The 23,482-nt window shown below is 40.1% G+C and overlaps 1 protein-coding gene across 1 annotated transcript in view; it reads left to right on the top strand.

Moving 5' to 3' along the window:
- The window catches only part of DOCK10 (dedicator of cytokinesis 10), a 127,779-nt gene that overhangs the window by 26,433 nt on the left and 77,864 nt on the right, over positions 1 to 23,482 (top strand). The window contains exons 2-3 of the mRNA XM_010001659.1: positions 7,531 to 7,650; positions 14,534 to 14,623. Of these exons, the coding sequence (XP_009999961.1) occupies positions 7,531 to 7,650; positions 14,534 to 14,623 (210 nt within the window). The remainder of the gene's footprint in view (positions 1 to 7,530; positions 7,651 to 14,533; positions 14,624 to 23,482) is intronic.

Raw genomic sequence — 23,482 nt, 5'->3', positions numbered from 1 at the left:
GTTGACTTAGTGGAGATGTTACATGTCTTTGTGCCATTGAAGCCTCTGCAAGGGCTGCACCTGGCCCATCAGCTCAAACGAGAGGTATTTCCATTTTTTTTTCCAAATATTTAATGCACTGAATTAACTTACAGTAATTTTTAAAATATAGAAAATATGCTAAATAGGACTTTATAGATTTTAATCCACAAAATAATCACAGTTTCCAATGCAAGTAATTTGGATTCATCCCATCCCAGCTGTATTTGTACAAATAGGTCTCATTTAGTCTAGCAAATCCCTTCTTGGTGTCAATCAACATTTTCTTTGAATAAAGAGGCTTTAATGAAAGAAAATTGCTTTCAACTTCCTTTATTCCCAGCAGGATCTTCCACAAGTTTCCCTGCTTTTGTGCTGCTCGAGCTGACAGGTACTATAGCATTTTGGAAACTAATTTCTCTATCACTAGGAATTGGGGCACTGAATCTTTTTGTAGTTCTTTGCCATTTTTTCTCTACCAGAAACTGGCAATCCCCTTAATGAAATTTACTGGCATGTTGGCTTCACCACGGACACTAAAGAGTGTATCAGTTGTTCTGTACAGCCCTGAAAGACTGGCTGGATTCTTTCCAAATGCAATTCTCCAAGGTTCACTGAAAAACATGACAAATTAAATATTTTGGACCTGACAAGTGAATGTGTTTTAGGGTGGGAGTGTCACGGAAATTTTTCTTTGTACTCCTAATTTTAACAAATTTGTTGACTGTTTTTCATATACTGAGCCAAATGTAGTCTTTGTAATGTGGCCAGAGAGTTTGTTGCCTGTATTCATAGCAGGCCAAGCAGTTGTAAAAATGGTGAGTTCTAAAATAAAAGGAGAGACCATCTGCCTGCTGGTTCTGGCTCTTCATCCCTGTCCTAAGACCTTTTGCAGACCTTGAATTTTCTCCCCTGTGCTTGAAATGAAAACCTAATTTTCCTTGAAGAAAATCTGTAACATAATGTGGAGTGTGTTGGAAGCAGAGGTAGGGCAGCAGGCCTGTGGGGTGAGAGCATTTTGCGTTGATGAGACCTGTCACTCCCAGCCCTGCTGCTTGTGGGGTTGGGAACACCATAATCCCCATGTGGCTGGTGTGTCTCAGCTCCCTGGGTACAGTGCTGCCACGGGACATGCTGTCAGGAATGTGTTGGGTCATCTGGGTGCTTGCCTGTGATCTCAGCTGGTGGGGGTAAAAGGATGCAGATACCCTTCCCATAGAAATCATCTCAGGCATCACACAGCTGTGCTGCCTAATGGTGAACAGAGATGTACCTTGGTCCTACAAAAAAGCAGAAGTTTTGGTGACTCCATAAAAAGCAAATGGTTGTCTAGTTTCAGGTCCTTGAATATTCAGGCAGCTGTGGCTTGCAGAGTGTCACGGAAATTTTTCTTTGTACTCCTAATTTTAACAAATTTGTTGACTGTTTTTCATATACTGAGCCAAATGTAGTCTTTGTAATGTGGCCAGAGAGTTTGTTGCCTGTATTCATAGCAGGCCAAGCAGTTGTAAAAATGGTGAGTTCTAAAATAAAAGGAGAGACCATCTGCCTGCTGGTTCTGGCTCTTCATCCCTGTCCTAAGACCTTTTGCAGACCTTGAATTTTCTCCCCTGTGCTTGAAATGAAAACCTAATTTTCCTTGAAGAAAATCTGTAACATAATGTGGAGTGTGTTGGAAGCAGAGGTAGGGCAGCAGGCCTGTGGGGTGAGAGCATTTTGCGTTGATGAGACCTGTCACTCCCAGCCCTGCTGCTTGTGGGGTTGGGAACACCATAATCCCCATGTGGCTGGTGTGTCTCAGCTCCCTGGGTACAGTGCTGCCACGGGACATGCTGTCAGGAATGTGTTGGGTCATCTGGGTGCTTGCCTGTGATCTCAGCTGGTGGGGGTAAAAGGATGCAGATACCCTTCCCATAGAAATCATCTCAGGCATCACACAGCTGTGCTGCCTAATGGTGAACAGAGATGTACCTTGGTCCTACAAAAAAGCAGAAGTTTTGGTGACTCCATAAAAAGCAAATGGTTGTCTAGTTTCAGGTCCTTGAATATTCAGGCAGCTGTGGCTTGCACACCTCTGAGCTGCTGGGCAGCCTGTATCTCTAGCATGTCTGAAGACAGGGTTAAATTCAGCCTTTATGCTCCATCTCCTCCAAAAATCATGGAGCCTTGACTGTTCTTTAGCTTCAGTTTGAACAGGCTTGGCAAAGAAATAATTAATTTAAATTGGCCCACCCTGATGGAAAAAAAATTAACTACATATATTAACAGTACAACAAAGTCCAATAGGTCATGTTTTATACCAGACACAGTATTTAACGAGGGAGAGGGAAGAAAAAGAAGAAGAAATGCGAGAAGCACTTCACATTGATGTCATCCCAGGAAGTAATTTATTTTGCTCTTGTGAGTTTTAGTAGGATTGGGATTGGATATCATCGAGAAGTTTATCAAAATGAAGGTGATGTTGTTACATCAATAAGTGGTCCTTTCTCTTAAGTCTGCCCATCTCAGTATTTTCAATGTATGCTAGAAAGAATTGTAATTTTAGACAAGTCATAGCTTGGATGAAAAATAAAATCAGAGTTCTGCTTGATCTTAACCAATCTGGCCATCACAATTATTTTGATTCTCTTTGTGAACATGTGGAGGATCCTCCTGTCATGAAGATATTTTAGTCCAGGTAACTGAAGTTCATCAGTGTAAGTTCTTTCTATGTATCTGTTTCTGTAGTTTTCTTCTTCCTGTCATGGCAACAAGAAGAAATTTATTTAGACATCTGTATTAAATTCAAATAAACTTTAGACACTCAGGATTTGCTGGGAATAATACCTCATAAAAGTATTAGAAAACCATAGCACTTGGTCTAGTTTATTTTTAGAATAGGGAAACGCTTGGGATGACTATCACATAATTTCCTGCCTTAGTGAGTGTTCACAGAAATAGAATTCAGGAGGATGATATATAAGTAATTTTATCCTATAATTATGAAGAGAAGATGGGTGCCAGCATCAGTGCACAATGTCTGTGCAGCTGGAGGCAAGCCAGGTACCCTATCTGTTTCTGTAAAATCATTACGTGGATATTTTTGTCATTATAACTGGGAAAAATAATGCTTTTGTACCTAGATCAGAAGATTATGGCAATCAAGCTGTACATCACTGGTGGAATCTGTTTCACCCATGTGGAATTAAGTAGTGGTTATCCTTCTGTGGTATTGGCCCTAGTGCTCATTAAGGATCTCTTCACTGTTCAAAGAGAGTTTGGAAAAGTTGGTTCAACAATATACAGAAATATGCTCCAGAGCACTGTCAGGGTAAATGGTACTGCTGTGCTTGTTGTAGCAGGTGAGGAGTAGAGGAGTGTCTTTTTACTACATGTATTCACAACCATTTCAGTGCAACTAAATGCAATTCATTACTCACTTGAGATAGAGAATATAAAAAGCAGTATAAAAACCAAAGCCAGCATAATTGGATCTTGGCACAGATTGCTAGTTTGGACTGTTTCCAGAAAGAACAGACAAGTTAAATTGAGAAGAGGCAGCACTATGGTTATTAAATTAGCTTTAAATCAGTCCTTCTCATTTACAAATCCATGCTAGAGCTTGCAGGGAGAAATTTGCTAATCCAAACATCACTGCCTCTGTCTGCCTGTGACGAGAAAACTGAGCAGCCATTCCATGCCTTCTAGAGAGAAACTGCTAACAAAACCAGCTCCCACCTCCCATCACAAATGCAATGCTAAGCATTGCAGTGCTAAGCTTTGCCAAATCCTGAGTAGTGACTCTACAAAGGATGGAGTCAGTGTCCACACTGCATAGTCTTCAGGTTTGTAAGAACATGAAGGATTGCTTGATATTGGCAGAGAATGGGCCAGGTTATCTCTGCAGTCAGTGTATTGACAAGGATGGGCTATTACTTGCATCTCTGATTTATGGGAGTTGTCGTAATACCATATTGCATTTTATACAGGATTTTGCTGTAATGCCATAGACGGATGAATGGCATTTGTTATTGCATCAATAGAAAAACATCACCATAAATATTGAAGTGCTTCACTGAAAAGTTTTGCAGTATTGCTGATAATATCACATCTACTTATATTTAGTTACATTTTGGATGTGTAAATTTTCTCCTAAGATTTCTCTGTTAACATCTGTTAAAATGTTTCCATCAGATCATGCACTTGGCAGCACTGAGAGCAAGAGAATTAGCACTGTGGGAACAGGGATGTTCATACTCTGTGTGTTCCTCTGCTTCAGGGTTTTCTCAAGTTGCGTTCTTCTCTCATGGAAATGACCTTGCAGCTGTCAAGGAGAAGCTTTCCCCTGGAGTGTTTCAGACAGCTATCAAGAGTGGCTGAGTGCTGGCAGTTTCTGAAGAGGCTTACCCTGCCTCCAGCTGCATCTGAACATCTGTTAACTTTGAAGAAGATATAGCTATGCTCAACTCAACCTTGCAGGGATTTCCAGGGGAAGAAGGAAAGCCTCTTCATTCTGCCAGCCCCAGCAAAGGGGGTAGTTTCCACGGGCATAGAGAACCTGCAAATGCCACACATTTTTAATGGGATTCCCCCCATATTTCAAGAGAAGTCCCAAGATATGTGGGATTCCCCAGTTCTTTATTAGTTGGTGATTTCAATAGGAAGGTGGCTACTTGTGTAATTTCCTTGCTTTATGGGTTTTTAAGACATTTTGAAAGCTAACATTTATGATGTTTCCAAGGAGCAGCTGACCTAGATTAATACTGTGTTGACAAATCTGTTTTTAAGAGTGGACATTTATGGTTTCAGTAACATACCTGACTCTTCAAAAGTTGAGATTGTTGAAAAGCCATTAGCTTAGTAGTATCTGCTCTGGGCAGGGAGGGTTCTCATTGTAGTCAATGTCTATGAAAAACTTACAGGTTTTAGTGAAACCTCTACACAGGAAAAATGCCTGTGTGAAACACTTGTACCTCATAACTGTCATTGTGTGTCTTTTTTCACTTTGAGTTTTCTTGTAAGTGGTTGCTATAAAGTTGCCTGGTAGTAGTTACACAGCTCCAAGTTTACTTTCTACTAAAGCTGGACTAAGAGAACTGGGCATCTTTCCCAAAATGGGTGGTATAGCAGAGATGGTACACTCTGCATGCACTGGTGTTTTCTCTCTCTGTTTTAACTCCTTAAAACTTATGTCTATATAGAATATTTAACAAATATGTACAGTGGTAGATTTAATGAAGGAGACTGTGGTGACTCAACATAACTTAAAAGGAAACAAGAGTGTGCATGGTGAGATGGTTGGCTGAGTTCATTATGCTTCTGTGGGGAATGCAGTTGCTACTCAGCCTCAGTGTTTCTGGAGAGTACTGGATATTAATGTGTCAATGGGTACTGGTCAGTGCCAAGTATTGGCTTGGGACTGTCTATGGTAATATGGCCGGGTTAATAGGAAGTCGCATGTGTCCTGTCACGGAAACTAAGTACACTTTAAAGCTGTCTCTTACCATTTGGCCTTCTGAGTTTCACAGTGCCCTTACTCTAGGTAAGTTTCTTTTTTCTGTTAAACAATCTTAGGTTTTATTTCTTGTTCAATTTTCCTGTCATATCTTTAAGGCAAGATGGACAATTATCCTTGAACATTTCCAGATTCATCTAGGGAAGGATTTAGCACAGTATTTGTGTGTCAGAATCCCTTTTTTATTTTATCCATACAGACAAACCCTTCAGTGGTTTCCTGGGAGTGAGTAGTTTAAAATTCACCATATTTAGGTAGCTCAAGTATTGCTTCTCTTTCCTCATTTTCCCTCACATCACACAGCAATATTCCTGAACCTGTTTCCCTGGTAAAGAGCTTTCAAACAAGTTCTATTTATTACTGTTATGTGTTGATCTTGTCCATCTTTTAGAAGTCTTCAGTGTCTCAGTATCAGGAGATAGTGCTTTTGGCCTATGAATGCTAAATATTAGTGACTTTTAGAAGTTTATTACCCCTTAATCTGGTAAATGGGACTAAGAGTTAATAGACCAAGAAGAGATTTAATAGACTGAACTGGTGAAGGAACAGCTTCAACTTTTTAAGTTGCATCTCCATCCTTGGAGGTTTTCAAAACTCGTCTGGACAAGTTCTCAAGCAGCCTAATCCAACTTGCCCTGCTTTGAGCAGGGAGTTGGAGTAGATGATCTGCCAAGGTTACTCTATGATTCTGTTGAATCAGCAATTGAGTTACTTTCTAGGAACATGTATATCCCAGTATTTTAATATATTTTTGTGTGGCTTTGTTGCTGATACTTAATTAAACTTTCCATAGATGCATTTGACACTAAAAGGAGCCTTGAAATTAATATAGAAGGGAAACTGTTCACAAGGGCTGGGGGGAAGTCCTGAGATGACTAATTACTGAAAAAAACCAGGAACTCTCCAGAACAAAGTAAAAAGAGGGAAAGGCTTGTGTATTTGGACCATTATATGTATAATGGACCCTATGTAAGTGTTATATATATAATCAAGTAAGAGGGAGAATCATGAGATTGTCTATTGGAGGAATTTGTTTTATGGGTATGTGAAAGCTTTCCATTCCAAGAAAGTGTGGGTTTGGGGAAGAGGGAGGGAGAAAAACTTTATATTATTCTGGGTAGCATCGTGCAAGAACAGTGTGTAAAAAAACAAGTTATTTAATATCCACCGTTGCATCAGACTGAAGAAGTGTTCTTAAGAAGAGTTTCTGCATTTGCTTCCTACTAGTGTCCTTTTTCTCTCACATCAGCTGCTTTCCCACCCCTTCTGGCAGTTATTTTGCCCTTTCTCATTTACTCTTTCTGATGCTTAAATTTTTGGGTTGTACTTTGACACAGTGTGACTTTATTTTTTTTTACTTTTGTTCTGTTCCTATGGTGGTTTCTTACTTTACTGCTGTTTTGGGCAATAAGTGTCCTGTTATGATGATACTAATCCCATTTTTGATAAGAGAAACCATGGGGGTGGGTGCCAGATTGTTTTATTTTGGTAATAATCTAAGGTTATTCTCCTGGAATAAACACAGTGGTACGTACATTCACAGCCTAGCAGCAGTTCAAGAGGTGGGACTGTGTAAGAAAGTAAAGAAATCAGTAGGTTACTTACTCTAAAAAATATTAGCTCAAAGTCATATCTATGTTTGGTTCAAATTGTGTCTATTTGCCTACATGTGTTCATGGAGAAAGAGAGTGAGTGCTCCTGAGAATGACAGGTAAGGTCATGTGGTGGTTTTGGTCTCTTTAATGAGTTGACACATTGCTCTTGAGTTATGAGATCAAGAGTGAGTGATAAAACTGGCCTAGCTTCCTCACTTCCCCTGTTCTTGCATGAGCTCAGCTGCAACAAGCTGGGAAGAACGACTGGGGCAGAGAAGAAGTTATTTGTGCTTCGGTGTAAAAAATAAAAACACAGCAGATCTCAGGTTTTGAATGGAAAAGAAGGTGAATTTAAGTGTAAAGAGATTACCTAATCTTTTTTTTTTTTTTTTTTCTTTTTAATTTTTTTTTTCTTTTGACAAGCAGGAGAAGCCCAAACTTTTGGAGCCTCTGGATTATGAAGCTGTTATCACAGAGATTGAAAAAAATATTGGGGATGACCAGCTTAAAGATCTGATATTATTCCCTGATGATGACTTTTCAGTAAGTACAAGGCAAATATATGTTATTCTTTCTCTTAGGCTTGTCTGTCCATTTGTTTATTTTATCTTCATTACTAGAGGGTCAGAAGTTGGTCAAGGGCTCCCTAAGATTTTCTTAATATATGTCTAATGCCTTACTTCCCTCCCACCCTATTCACTCTATTTTTTTTCTCTGACATTTGTATATGAGTTAGTTTACTGTTCATCATTAGATAAATCTTAAAGCCTTGGTTGTTCCCAAATATATTTCAGGAACTCAGAAAACGTTATTCCGTAACATCTACCTGCATGTTTGCTCAACACAGTGGTAGTCTGGCCAATGCTGGAATCTCCCCCTACTATTATAATGTAATTTAATCACACTTCCATAGCTTACATCCATTCTTTATTATTCTATGCTGTTTAATATATTTGGCTGCTAGAATCAGACAGCCCATGATTCTTGGCCTTCTGCTGTCAGACAGACATCTTAGAAGATGACTGACATATTTTCAAGCTGTACTGTTGCCAACATTAGATTGCTTGAGAAAGATATACACACACAGACTTGATTTTTGTTTGGTTTGGGGTTGTCTTAAGTTCTTCTCCAGCAGGATTTGAGATGGGGCATCCTGAGTGATGGGTGCAGAATCCCTGGGGCTGAGGCAGGCTCCCATGGTGGGATGCTGACAGACAGTGGATACTGGACACCACAGTGATGGAGCTGCCTGATCTCATCCTGGGTTCCCCTCTGCTTGTTCTGGAAACCAGCAAAGAAATTGGGAACCTGGAAGGGCAGGACATCCCTCCCTGTGGTAGCAATGGGGCAGTTTGGGAGGGAAAGGGCTGCCTGCCAGGCAGCTGGGAAGGTGGACTCCCAGGCAAGGAAGCTGGCAGATCACCTGCATCTTATAGCAGCTTCTTAAAAATCAACTGATCTTTGTGAAAGCTTTACATTTTGGTGAATAGGCATTCTCTAATGGAAATACATTTCAGTTTGTGACCGATTTTAACTGCTGTGTGAGGGCCCTTCCCATCAGCTCGTGGCACTGCTGCTGCCCTGTGGGGCCAGCTTAATCTAATCAACTGCTTTGTTTTACTAAATGGCTCTATTTCCTTGGTGGCATTAACTCAGTTAATGTGCTCATGGGATTGAGAGAAAATGAAACAGAATGGATTTCCTCATCATTGTTAATTCCTTTATCCATTTTGCACATTTGTGAATTTATGAAATTGAAATTTAGCATTATAAAGCTGACTAGACATATGGTGGAGCCGTCACAAGGCCCTTGAGCTCCTTGATTTAGAGTAACTGAGCTCAAGTCAGTGGAGCAAACCCTCTCAGGAAAAGAAGAATCAGGTCCTACTGTTCAAGACCTCTCCCTGTCAAAGCCCATTTTCATATCCATATTTTAATTTCATTTTAAGCAGTTGCTGCCTGTTTTTTAGTAGTTATGCCTGTTTTGTTTTCTCTGTTATGCCTTGCAACTATTCTGCATAATCTATTTAAATGTAGAAAAGAAGAAGAAGAATAAAAGATAGACAAGAGGTACTTGCATAGTAGAGGTGGCTTTTGCTCACGGAAGAGCAGAGGCAGTGGTAAGTAGGGTCCATATCCTTGCAATAAACCTGTCTCTTTGTTATCTTTTGTTGAAATCAGCTGCAATAACAAGAGCCTATGCCACCAGACAGGACTGCACAACTCTTCCATAGCAGATGTATTTTTCAGCTGCAGTGTGTCTATTTATAGCCTTGCTCCTCTCCCTGCTGAAATATCACCTGGACAAAAAAGTCTGGGTCAGCCATTTGAGTAGAAAGTGATCCACATCTGACTGAATTAGGAGGTGCTCAGGCTTGCTCTGAGTGTTATTTAATGTGATAATGCTCCAGGAAATGGTGGATGTTACTGTTTAACTCCTAATGATTACAAATGCTTCAGACTCTGTGGCTCAGTGTTGATGCAGCCCCAGTTTGGGCCTGTGTATTAGCACATCCTATGGTCAAAAGTCTCTTCAGAGTGAAAATCCACCAAAAGAATTAGCTGAGACAGTGAACATAAGAGAAAATTCTGATTTCAATAATGAGTTCTCATTTCTGGAGGTGTAGTATTCACGGCAGGCATCAGGTGCAGGTCAATTACCATCATAGCTGCTTTACTGTCATGTCTTCTGTTTCATCTCCCCTTTGATTTCGCTCTTTGCATACAATTCAGAGAGAATGAAGTTATTCTCACAGGACTTTTGTTGGTCATTTCCAACATCTTAGGAGAAGTCTGGAACAGCAAAGAATTCTTGGTAGCAATCTGAACCTGATAGACTGTATTCCTCTGTTTTCCTGCATGTCAACAGAAGTATAAAAGATGTATACATCACAAAGATTCACTCTCTGGTTTTACTCCAGCTGGGGAAAAGCTGCTTCACTTTTTTCTAACTTTTTTTATAATCTTTGAAAGAAAAAAAATCATTGATTCACATCTGTTCCACTTCTTGCTTTCTTAGCAATGCCTTGCTTTCTATCTCTCCTCCTGCTTGCCCCAAGTCCAATTTCCCTTTGAAAAAAAGTGTGTCAACTCATCTTCAGTTTTCACCTGCTCCTGGGTCCTATGAACAAATTGGCTTTCCACTGCTGTGCTGTGACATTATGAGCTTAAGAAGAGGGGCTGAGTCCTGCAGTGCTAATACTCTCCAGCACTCCACGTGTGACTGTTTCCAGGCTTCTTTTTTGAGTTCAGAACAAGGAAGAGCCAAAATCTCCCTATTTTTCAGGTTGTGAAACCTCTGCTGTCTAGATGTTGTACAGGAACAAAAATTGCTCATTTGAATACAAAAGTTCACAATGGAACCATCTTTAGGGGGAGAGGGTGAGAGTAGGCAACAACACTCACTGCCCTTCACGTGAAAGACAGACAGCACATGTGCCACAGGGGCAGCTCCAAGTGCAGGAATTACAGCATCCTGGGAGTTAACCCACTAAACCTGACTGTTATTTCTAAGATCTGAAGAGTTTCATTGGTGAGATCATGGGTTATTTTCAATAGCACATGACTTGTCTCCCACTTTCCCATGTGATAGGCAGTCTGTGCTCATTCTTAGAGGAGCAGAAACTGAGTCCATTATTGCCATGACTGTAACAGGCATTCTTGATGTGCAAGCTCAGATTGGCTGTAAGGGGCAGGAAAACAAGAGGTATCTCGACTTAGAGGGATGCACTCCAGCTGTTTAAATAGAGCTAGTAAAGCCAGCAAAACAAACACTGTGTGGGCAAAGCACAGTCTCCTACACTGACCGTGATTCAGTGAGTGCTGGGGCAAAACCTGTCCTTTAAAAGTGCCCAGTGCTTGTGCTTCTTTGCTTTGCCCCCATAAACGTACCTCCTTGGTAAGGTCCATGCTGGGACAGCAGCCTGCCAGGAGCCCCATATAGGAGGACATTTTTACAGCAGAGTTGTGTCTTATTCTGCTTTTTAATTTGCTAAACTAACTCATTACAGATTTTGATAATGTTAAGTAGATCTGCTTGTTTGGAGGAAAATGGGGCAGAGCAATTTTTCTTTAGTGAGATTGAATCTAAGTGTTAACAGACAGGAACGTTTCTACCCGTATGTGGTTAGCTCTCTTAGAAGGGCTGCCTTTTCAGGAAGTGAATATAATCATTTTTTATGCATCTGTCTGAATATTTAACCACTGGTAACATGCATTCAGCCTAAAAGCTATTACAATAGGTTCAGTGTGAAAATGTTTTTAAATGGCTAATGGAATTTGAACTCACATTTTCATACACTAAATTCACTCTGTCAGTGGGAAATAGACATTGTCTGAAAACATTCCTAATCAATTGTTGATAAGGAGTAATATAAACTTGTTGCTTTCACTGTAGAAAGTGTTTGTAACAAACAAAAGCACTTAATTAAATTGCATCTTATAACTAATCAAACACCTGTGTCCAACAATTTATGCTAATGAGACAGTCTGGCTGAATGCCAGAAATAATTGTTGGCTACAGGATATTTATGTAAAGTAGATTAAAAAATTAATTCATAAGAATTATGTAATTTAATGTTTTAGGCTAATACCTGCATTATTTGATTATCACAGTTTGCATGCAGAAATTAGAAGATATTTGTCCTTTGATTTGAACAGACAATTGCTATGACTGCCTAAACTTTAGAAAATGAGGCTGCATTCAAGGCACATTTATAACCACTGTTCTCTGTTAATAAAATCCTTTATTTTTGTTCATGACCCTTTCAGAAGCACTTAGTCTGCTGTTGAAATCTAGTTGTTTTCTGAAGTAAAAAAAACCCCAACAAACAGCAGTGAATTTGTGCTATGCCTGATCTGCCCTTAAGAGCATTTAACTTTGGAAATAATAGACTATGAACAGGAAGCGTTTTTGTGGCAAGGCTTTTGCAGCTAAGTGGTTCAATGTAACTAATTCTCAGAAGGGAAGTGCTTTGTAGTTCTTTAAACAAGTTTAAATATAACAGTACACAATATTTTCCATGTCCCAATTCTATGCAAATAAACCTGTGATATTCTTTGGCAAAGTTTGCAATGCCACAGGCCCAATGGTAACCTGGTTTCTCTGTTTTGCACGGCTCTGTTTCTTTCTTTCAAGCACAGGCTTTTTTGAGAAGGACGGGAGGATTATACTGCAAGAGAAACAGTGGCCTTAAATTGTGTGTCTTGATCAGCTGCAGTTTTTTTAACAAGCTGTGGAAGGGAAGGCAGGCACATGGACCCCATTAAGACAAATGTTAGCTATCTTGGTCAGTGTGTTATCAGTCGACAGGCATTGTATTAGGTGAAAAATTTGGCTTGCTATATGCCTTAACTAAAAAAAGCCTGGAAACTCTTCTGTGTGATACATGGGGCAGATAAGTTTTGTTCTTGACAACCAGCAAAGGCTGTTGGTCACGCTGCAGCTTAGTCACCATCCCTGCAGGGTCAGTGCAAGGCACAGAGTGCATCACATGCCTCTTTTTGTGGCCTCACCCTCTGCCTTAGCCTGGAAAGAGCAGCTGATCTTCAGCGATGGTGACATCATGGCAGGAGGGTGTGCATGCTATGGGGCTGCTGCTGCTGACCTCAGTCCTGGGAAGAGCTCTGTCTGGTGAACGTCAGATGCACCCATGGCTTTTCAGCTGTGCTCAGGGTTTGCATCTTCTCAGAACCATTTTAAAAAAAGGTCTTAAAATGTCACATATCTATTAAGTAAAAATAATGAAATGTGTTCCATTGAGTACTTCTGGGAAGTCCCTAAGCAACCAAGGATTCAGGCATCTTCACTAGTACAAAATGTAATCTGAAAATTCATGCTTCTCCATCTGTTTTCTCTTTCAGTTACATACTAAAATGATTGTGTAAATCTCCACTGCATGCAGGCTTTGGTAGTATAGCTGGGCAGAGCCCAGGAACCCACAATTAGGAAACTGGACTTAGTTTGTCAGAACAACAGGGGTTTTATCACTTTGTGGTGTCTATGAGGCACCACCATTATTTATTGTAGACAAAGTGTTTTAATCATGTTGTATCCTCTGCCATCCAGATGAAACAGAAAAAGTTTGGGGAATTCTGTGACGTTTGCATCTGCCTTTTCTTCTTAATTGCTCATATGGAAAGTGGTGGAGGGAATAAGCGTGGTGTGTGTAAGCTGCAAGGGAAAATGCAGCCAAGAATATCCAGCCAATTGACTCTGAGACTCTGGGTGCTTCTGTTTTTTAGAGGAAAAAAAAAAACACTTTGTAGTCTGAATCTGGGTATTAAGAGGAGATTCTCTAGGGGTGGCACAGTAGGTACTGCAGCCTGCTCCATGGTATTAGTAAGTAGTGGTTCTTCATACTAAACTTTCTGTGATGGAAGAAAAAATGACCTTGGGAGATCAGATTCATCTTGGCTTTATTCCTTTTGTTGTCTTGAGTGATGGAGTTGCTCTATTGTATCTGAGCAGAGTCTGGTCTGCTGGGGGTTGATTTTGGTTGTTTTCCCCTCTTATGGCAGAGAAAATGAGTAGACCAGATTTGTGGATTAATTCAAAATACCCCAAATCTTCCTGTCATGTTAATTTTGCAAAGTGTTTGCCTTTCCTTACCTCAGCATGGAGGGCCTGGGTCACAGAGAGGAGCACTGCTAGTGGCCTTGGCCTCTCCTTGGGAACTAAGGGAAGCTTGTGAAAACCTTATTGAGATCCACTTCTCTGTGTGGTTTCCTGCTGTGAGGCCTGACAAGTCAGCTAAGCTGGGAGCTGCTTCTAAAAGTATGGCTTAATTTCTGCAGCTTCTATTGAGTATGAAAGGAGGTAGCAGGAAGCTTCAGGAGTCCCATGTCAGTCCTGCTCTGCTGCCTGTGCCCATGGGTAGGAATGCCCCACTGAGGAGTTGTTGCCTGGTTCCACTAGCTTTCCAACCAGCAAGCTGTCCTCTGGCAGTCCTTTCACAACTTCTTGGGAGAACTTTCTGCTCATATCTTCTCCTTCCAAAAGAGTCAAAGCTTTTAGTTTGTTTCCTCATTCCTTAGTGAAAAGGTGTGAGATGCAGAAGAAAAGTGGAGGAAACAAGTGACACTGTTGGATTTGGTGTATGTTTGGTGTATGTTTCTGGGAGAGGGTGTAAGGAAGACTTGGTGACTTTTTGATTAGAAACCTCAGAGTCTGAAGCAAGTTTGCTTGGAACAGCTTTATTCCCAGAAGTCTATTCAAACATTGCTTTTGCTTGGAATGAAAGCTTTAGCTGATAGTACTGCATAGCGTGTGTGGGCTGGAGCTGGGTTGTAGTTGTTGGTATGCATGTGTATTGGCTGCATGAGAAGTTGAAAAATGCAAGTCATAATAAGGTTCTTAACCTCTTCATGAGACAAAACTGCTGTTCTGTCACTCTGACTAATTTGGTTTCTTTTTGTTTATTGTCAGACAGACACAATTTCACTGGAAATCAGGACACTGTATCCTTCTGTACCTGAAGATGCAGAACAAAAAGCAGAAAATTTATTTGTTAAAGAGGTAAATATCTAATGTTTTTATCCTTTAATTTTAAATAAAACCAATGGTTTGGTGGAGGTTTGCTGTGGTTATAATGAACTTTTTTTTCTTTTAGTATTGTTCAGGTGATTTGGCTCAGGTTTGAATTTTGGAGGCTGGAAAGAGGGGGAGGGTAAACAGCATATCTGCAGGTGTCTATTCTGAATGTGTTTTTCTAGAAAAAAATACAAATTCACTGAACTGGCCTCATTCTATTTTTTTCCAACTGCATTCCTTGTCACTACTAGTCCACTGATATCAATATCAATATTTTTACATTATTGCTTCTCATTGGTGAACTGAATGCACTTTGCCCTTTGAAAATATTTATATCTTTCCAAAACATAGAACTATTTGACACTGTTCTAGACTGGTAGAGTTATTACAAGGTATTTTTCTTATTCAGAGGGGTATATTATAGCTATCTGAGGAGTAGTTTTATCACTTTGAAGGAGAACAGAAGCTTCAGTGTTCAAAGGAATTTACTTTTGATGGCTCCCTGAACCTTCCCCATCTTTATCTGGAGATGTACAGTGTAGCTCAGTATTTGTATTAACACAGATTTATGAAAGCAAATTTTCAACCAGCTTCTCTAAAGGATTTACTTCCAAGTACTTATAATTACCCTGTAATATGTGTGTTCTCTGCTTTTTTTCACAGATTGCTATTTATTTTATTAATTTGTTGTGTGTGGGCTATTTCATATGCACTGTAACTGCAGGGTAATTTGTGGGGGAAAAGTCAGTTACAGACAAACACAGGGATTAGAAAAATTCAAATCCAAGATTAGACAGAAATGTAACTGTTGAATTGTATCCAACATGACATTTTGCAGGCTGGCCCTATTTCTCTGCAGCATGTCTAGAAAGAGCAGTAACAACTTACTGCCAGCTCAAATTGCCTGAACCTTGCCATCTTTCTTAATTTGACAGTGGGGTTAAAAGGTAACATAGCTTGTGGACGTACCTACCTTCCCAGAAGACTTGCTGCCCTTTCAGCACTTTGGGGTCTGCTTTTTTATTTTAAGGTTCCACAAGTTGCAAGGCCAGCCCTGTACTCATTGCTTTACAGACAAAGTGGTAGGTCTAAAAATTGAACAGTGTCCAGGAATCGTTACAGCTGAGTGCTCCAAGAGGATGCTGATGACAACCTGTTAAAATACATATTGAGCACAACTATTAGCTTTCTCTGCAATACCAGTGAGGCAAGGGGAGGGGGAGAGAGGAGCAAAGCAGTGTCAAAGAGCAGTACTACAGAACTAAGCATGTACATGTTGTAGCAGCAGGATAAGACCCACCATAAAAGTAATAATGCATATGTTCCATTTTGCCACAAAGTCAAAAGCTATATATAAAATAAGCTCCAGGAAGAGGATGGTCTCTAGCCAAAACTGATGTAAAACGAGCATGGGGTGCTGTGAAGATCTGTGTTTGTAGTCCACTGCATCAATGGCACCAATCTGTACTGACCCAGCAGCAGTCTGCTCTGTTCCAGGCTGGTATTCAGTACTTCTGGGTATATGTGGAGGAGTGGGGCTTGTGACCTTCACTTCTTTTCTGGAGTTGTGAAAAAGCCAACACACTAAATCAATGAAGGAGTTTTCTCTTTCTCCAAATATACTGTGAAACCATGAACAGTACTTACAGGCATGCCAGGGATGACTGGATTGCCTGTGCAATATCAGTTTATGGGTGCAAAAGAGCTGACAAGCCAGATGAGGCTGATGTTGCCAAGGAAAGCTTTCAGTATGGATCACATTGGATGCTGTTAACCTGTAATGGAAGGTTTGTGCCTTGTTGGCTAAGTCAGTTCTCTTAATTCTGCTCTTAGATTCCCCAGTAACCAAAAACTTTCACTGTTGGTGATGTTCAGATATTGTAGTAATGGGTGAGGCATAAGAATTCACTTTAAATAAGGTGTCTAACCTTCTCCTTTCTGCTGAAACTGTAAAACAAAAATTTAAAGTAAAATTAGGTGTCTTGAATAAATAGTCCTTTGATAACTAAGTTTTTTCTCTAGGATGCAAAGAGAATTAACATTTTATGATTTATTAATATCTGAGTCCCTTTATTAATTTGTACCTTATTATTAGGTGTATTGTAAAGGTAATACCTAGTTAATTATCATTAATTATCATTCATTATATTTTCCTTTAGGATTTTTCTGTCTTAATTTTCCTTAGGAAGGAGGAGTTAGAGTAACTAAATCAGGTTCCAAAGAAAAGAGAAGTTTCCAGAAATTTTTAAAGCCAGAATAAAATTGTCTTCAATGTTTATTTTTTTTAAGTATTGCTGACTTTCTTGAATTCTGTTCTCTAACGTTTCCTTCCAAATTCTGGATTTTCTCACTCCTCAAGGAGTCTGCTGCACGTATTTATGCTAGTCAGCATTGTCCTTGTGGTCCATAATTTTGACAAACAGAAACATTCAATCCACAATAAACAAAATAAAATTCTTCTTTTTAGACAGTGAAAACATTCTTAATATCACCGTTTCCAACTCTGTTGGGAACTGAATCTGCAGATCAAATGGCAATCCTTGGAATTTTTCCCACATTTCATTTGGAAATACAAGGGGAAGGAGCATTTTGCAATTCAAAGTTATATTTAGTCTGAGGAACTTAAGCTATATCTAATTGCAACGTATTTAGGCCCACACTTGTTTGCATCAAGTCAGTATTTTCACAGTTTGCAGGCACATACACACGTGTGCTGTTTGTGAGCATTTATCTCTATGAAAGAAATCTTAGGTATATATTAAAAAACAAATCCAGAAAGTAAATAAACATTAGCTGTCAACTGTCATTTCTTAATGAGTTTAAGCCAGGTGATCCCTCCAAAAGTGACACATATTACTTGGATATGGTTTTGGGAATCATGTTTGCAGAGGAGCTGGTCCAGTAGATGCAGGGGGGATGCGCCAGGATCTTTTCAGGGACAGAAGGATGCAGCAACTTGCTGCAAAAGCTTTCCTAGGTTATACAGTGTAACTGTGGAAAAAAAGCCCAGAGGAGCTTGTGAGAAACTGTCTCATCCCTCCTTCTCAGGTAGGCCAGGTACATCCTCACCCATCCATTTGCTTGAGGAGTCAGGAAGGGCTCGCCTGGGGTAACTTGCAGGGCCTTGGATTAGCTCGCAGGGCTGTCACTGCTGGTCTTGTCCATGTTCTAGCAAAGGTGTTAGAGCTTACATTGCTTTCTTGTCACCACTGTTCTGTGCACTTCTTACTGGTCACTGAGATGTGTTGCCTTCTGTTGCACAGATGGGCTGATGTGGGGCTTATTGGTATTATCAAAGGGCCAGTTGCATAGGTTCAAGTCAGGCCTGTCTCCCTCAAAAATCTGTCGCTCTTGAGCTGTGTTTGAACACACTTGTAGCTTTAAAAGTCATTGTAGAGCGAACTGCTTCTTTCAAATCACAGACATCTATAGGCAGGTGTCATCTCAGCAAGCTGTTGGAAAAAGCCCGGGAACAGAGGTGAGGTATTAAAGACATGTGTGTCCTGTGTGTGGCATCTGGAATCTGCCAGCACATCCAGCAAGAGAGCCTGAATAAACCCAGAGTGGATACCAATGGTGCTCTGCTCACACAGCATTACTTAGACCTGTTTAGTCACTCCATCTGATGTTTAACTTATGGAAAATGACTCAAAGATGAGGACAATGAAGAAACAAGCTTGCTGGGCAGAGCTGTTGAGACTGAGCTTTCCTACACCCCACTGTTGGCTACTTTTCTTTGTGGGTGTAACTGTAGTCCTCACCCTTCATCCTTAGAGCAGTAAGGACCCTGCTGGTTGAAAAGCACTCTATCAAAATAGAGTGAAGATGCTTAAGTGGAAAACTGCCGTGCTGCAAACATTTGGAAAAATTAGCAAAGCTATAACTACCCTCAAAAAATCTGAATAATATCTGAAATTACAGGTGGAAAAAACTTGCAGGATTGGCTGTCTCTCTAAGGAAAAAATGAAGGTATCTGGGCAAGAAAAAAAAAAAAAAAAAAAAATGACCTGGATTTGATAGGGCACTTGGGAATGGGCTGTGCAGCCTGCCTGGTCAACAATGCAGTAGGAAAATTCATGCAAACATGTGCCAACCCCCTCCCACGTCCCAAAACTTCCATTTCTCCATCTATATTTTTCCTCCCCCACAGTCCACTTGAGCTCAAGAGCCCCTGCACTGGTGCCTCCCCTCTTTGCCAGGAACATGTCAGTCCTGCTCTGCTGCCTGTGCCCATGGGTAGGAATGCCCCACTGAGGAGTTGTTGCCTGGTTCCACTAGCTTTCCAACCAGCAAGCTGTCCTCTGGCAGTCCTTTCACAACTTCTTGGGAGAACTTTCTGCTCATATCTTCTCCTTCCAAAAGAGTCAAAGCTTTTAGTTTGTTTCCTCATTCCTTAGTGAAAAGGTGTGAGATGCAGAAGAAAAGTGGAGGAAACAAGTGACACTGTTGGATTTGGTGTATGTTTGGTGTATGTTTCTGGGAGAGGGTGTAAGGAAGACTTGGTGACTTTTTGATTAGAAACCTCAGAGTCTGAAGCAAGTTTGCTTGGAACAGCTTTATTCCCAGAAGTCTATTCAAACATTGCTTTTGCTTGGAATGAAAGCTTTAGCTGATAGTACTGCATAGCGTGTGTGGGCTGGAGCTGGGTTGTAGTTGTTGGTATGCATGTGTATTGGCTGCATGAGAAGTTGAAAAATGCAAGTCATAATAAGGTTCTTAACCTCTTCATGAGACAAAACTGCTGTTCTGTCACTCTGACTAATTTGGTTTCTTTTTGTTTATTGTCAGACAGACACAATTTCACTGGAAATCAGGACACTGTATCCTTCTGTACCTGAAGATGCAGAACAAAAAGCAGAAAATTTATTTGTTAAAGAGGTAAATATCTAATGTTTTTATCCTTTAATTTTAAATAAAACCAATGGTTTGGTGGAGGTTTGCTGTGGTTATAATGAACTTTTTTTTCTTTTAGTATTGTTCAGGTGATTTGGCTCAGGTTTGAATTTTGGAGGCTGGAAAGAGGGGGAGGGTAAACAGCATATCTGCAGGTGTCTATTCTGAATGTGTTTTTCTAGAAAAAAATACAAATTCACTGAACTGGCCTCATTCTATTTTTTTCCAACTGCATTCCTTGTCACTACTAGTCCACTGATATCAATATCAATATTTTTACATTATTGCTTCTCATTGGTGAACTGAATGCACTTTGCCCTTTGAAAATATTTATATCTTTCCAAAACATAGAACTATTTGACACTGTTCTAGACTGGTAGAGTTATTACAAGGTATTTTTCTTATTCAGAGGGGTATATTATAGCTATCTGAGGAGTAGTTTTATCACTTTGAAGGAGAACAGAAGCTTCAGTGTTCAAAGGAATTTACTTTTGATGGCTCCCTGAACCTTCCCCATCTTTATCTGGAGATGTACAGTGTAGCTCAGTATTTGTATTAACACAGATTTATGAAAGCAAATTTTCAACCAGCTTCTCTAAAGGATTTACTTCCAAGTACTTATAATTACCCTGTAATATGTGTGTTCTCTGCTTTTTTTCACAGATTGCTATTTATTTTATTAATTTGTTGTGTGTGGGCTATTTCATATGCACTGTAACTGCAGGGTAATTTGTGGGGGAAAAGTCAGTTACAGACAAACACAGGGATTAGAAAAATTCAAATCCAAGATTAGACAGAAATGTAACTGTTGAATTGTATCCAACATGACATTTTGCAGGCTGGCCCTATTTCTCTGCAGCATGTCTAGAAAGAGCAGTAACAACTTACTGCCAGCTCAAATTGCCTGAACCTTGCCATCTTTCTTAATTTGACAGTGGGGTTAAAAGGTAACATAGCTTGTGGACGTACCTACCTTCCCAGAAGACTTGCTGCCCTTTCAGCACTTTGGGGTCTGCTTTTTTATTTTAAGGTTCCACAAGTTGCAAGGCCAGCCCTGTACTCATTGCTTTACAGACAAAGTGGTAGGTCTAAAAATTGAACAGTGTCCAGGAATCGTTACAGCTGAGTGCTCCAAGAGGATGCTGATGACAACCTGTTAAAATACATATTGAGCACAACTATTAGCTTTCTCTGCAATACCAGTGAGGCAAGGGGAGGGGGAGAGAGGAGCAAAGCAGTGTCAAAGAGCAGTACTACAGAACTAAGCATGTACATGTTGTAGCAGCAGGATAAGACCCACCATAAAAGTAATAATGCATATGTTCCATTTTGCCACAAAGTCAAAAGCTATATATAAAATAAGCTCCAGGAAGAGGATGGTCTCTAGCCAAAACTGATGTAAAACGAGCATGGGGTGCTGTGAAGATCTGTGTTTGTAGTCCACTGCATCAATGGCACCAATCTGTACTGACCCAGCAGCAGTCTGCTCTGTTCCAGGCTGGTATTCAGTACTTCTGGGTATATGTGGAGGAGTGGGGCTTGTGACCTTCACTTCTTTTCTGGAGTTGTGAAAAAGCCAACACACTAAATCAATGAAGGAGTTTTCTCTTTCTCCAAATATACTGTGAAACCATGAACAGTACTTACAGGCATGCCAGGGATGACTGGATTGCCTGTGCAATATCAGTTTATGGGTGCAAAAGAGCTGACAAGCCAGATGAGGCTGATGTTGCCAAGGAAAGCTTTCAGTATGGATCACATTGGATGCTGTTAACCTGTAATGGAAGGTTTGTGCCTTGTTGGCTAAGTCAGTTCTCTTAATTCTGCTCTTAGATTCCCCAGTAACCAAAAACTTTCACTGTTGGTGATGTTCAGATATTGTAGTAATGGGTGAGGCATAAGAATTCACTTTAAATAAGGTGTCTAACCTTCTCCTTTCTGCTGAAACTGTAAAACAAAAATTTAAAGTAAAATTAGGTGTCTTGAATAAATAGTCCTTTGATAACTAAGTTTTTTCTCTAGGATGCAAAGAGAATTAACATTTTATGATTTATTAATATCTGAGTCCCTTTATTAATTTGTACCTTATTATTAGGTGTATTGTAAAGGTAATACCTAGTTAATTATCATTAATTATCATTCATTATATTTTCCTTTAGGATTTTTCTGTCTTAATTTTCCTTAGGAAGGAGGAGTTAGAGTAACTAAATCAGGTTCCAAAGAAAAGAGAAGTTTCCAGAAATTTTTAAAGCCAGAATAAAATTCTCTTCAATGTTTATTTTTTTTAAGTATTGCTGACTTTCTTGAATTCTGTTCTCTAACGTTTCCTTCCAAATTCTGGATTTTCTCACTCCTCAAGGAGTCTGCTGCACGTATTTATGCTAGTCAGCATTGTCCTTGTGGTCCATAATTTTGACAAACAGAAACATTCAATCCACAATAAACAAAATAAAATTCTTCTTTTTAGACAGTGAAAACATTCTTAATATCACCGTTTCCAACTCTGTTGGGAACTGAATCTGCAGATCAAATGGCAATCCTTGGAATTTTTCCCACATTTCATTTGGAAATACAAGGGGAAGGAGCATTTTGCAATTCAAAGTTATATTTAGTCTGAGGAACTTAAGCTATATCTAATTGCAACGTATTTAGGCCCACACTTGTTTGCATCAAGTCAGTATTTTCACAGTTTGCAGGCACATACACACGTGTGCTGTTTGTGAGCATTTATCTCTATGAAAGAAATCTTAGGTATATATTAAAAAACAAATCCAGAAAGTAAATAAACATTAGCTGTCAACTGTCATTTCTTAATGAGTTTAAGCCAGGTGATCCCTCCAAAAGTGACACATATTACTTGGATATGGTTTTGGGAATCATGTTTGCAGAGGAGCTGGTCCAGTAGATGAAGGGGGGATGCGCCAGGATCTTTTCAGGGACAGAAGGATGCAGCAACTTGCTGCAAAAGCTTTCCTAGGTTATACAGTGTAACTGTGGAAAAAAAGCCCAGAGGAGCTTGTGAGAAACTGTCTCATCCCTCCTTCTCAGGTAGGCCAGGTACATCCTCACCCATCCATTTGCTTGAGGAGTCAGGAAGGGCTCGCCTGGGGTAACTTGCAGGGCCTTGGATTAGCTCGCAGGGCTGTCACTGCTGGTCTTGTCCATGTTCTAGCAAAGGTGTTAGAGCTTACATTGCTTTCTTGTCACCACTGTTCTGTGCACTTCTTACTGGTCACTGAGATGTGTTGCCTTCTGTTGCACAGATGGGCTGATGTGGGGCTTATTGGTATTATCAAAGGGCCAGTTGCATAGGTTCAAGTCAGGCCTGTCTCCCTCAAAAATCTGTCGCTCTTGAGCTGTGTTTGAACACACTTGTAGCTTTAAAAGTCATTGTAGAGCGAACTGCTTCTTTCAAATCACAGACATCTAGGCAGGTGTCATCTCAGCAAGCTGTTGGAAAAAGCCCGGGAACAGAGGTGAGGTATTAAAGACATGTGTGTCCTGTGTGTGGCATCTGGAATCTGCCAGCACATCCAGCAAGAGAGCCTGAATAAACCCAGAGTGGATACCAATGGTGCTCTGCTCACACAGCATTACTTAGACCTGTTTAGTCACTCCATCTGATGTTTAACTTATGGAAAATGACTCAAAGATGAGGACAATGAAGAAACAAGCTTGCTGGGCAGAGCTGTTGAGACTGAGCTTTCCTACACCCCACTGTTGGCTACTTTTCTTTGTGGGTGTAACTGTAGTCCTCACCCTACATCCTTAGAGCAGTAAGGACCCTGCTGGCTGAAAAGCACTCTATCAAAATAGAGTGAAGATGCTTAAGTGGAAAACTGCCGTGCTGCAAACATTTGGAAAAATTAGCAAAGCTATAACTACCCTCAAAAAATCTGAATAATATCTGAAATTACAGGTGGAAAAAACTTGCAGGATTGGCTGTCTCTC

The sequence above is a fragment of the Chaetura pelagica genome, unplaced genomic scaffold (assembly GCF_000747805.2).
Source record: "Chaetura pelagica isolate M959 unplaced genomic scaffold, ChaPel_1.0 scaffold207, whole genome shotgun sequence".
Lineage (NCBI taxonomy): Eukaryota > Metazoa > Chordata > Aves > Apodiformes > Apodidae > Chaetura > Chaetura pelagica.
This window is presented reverse-complemented; position numbering and strand designations above follow the sequence as displayed.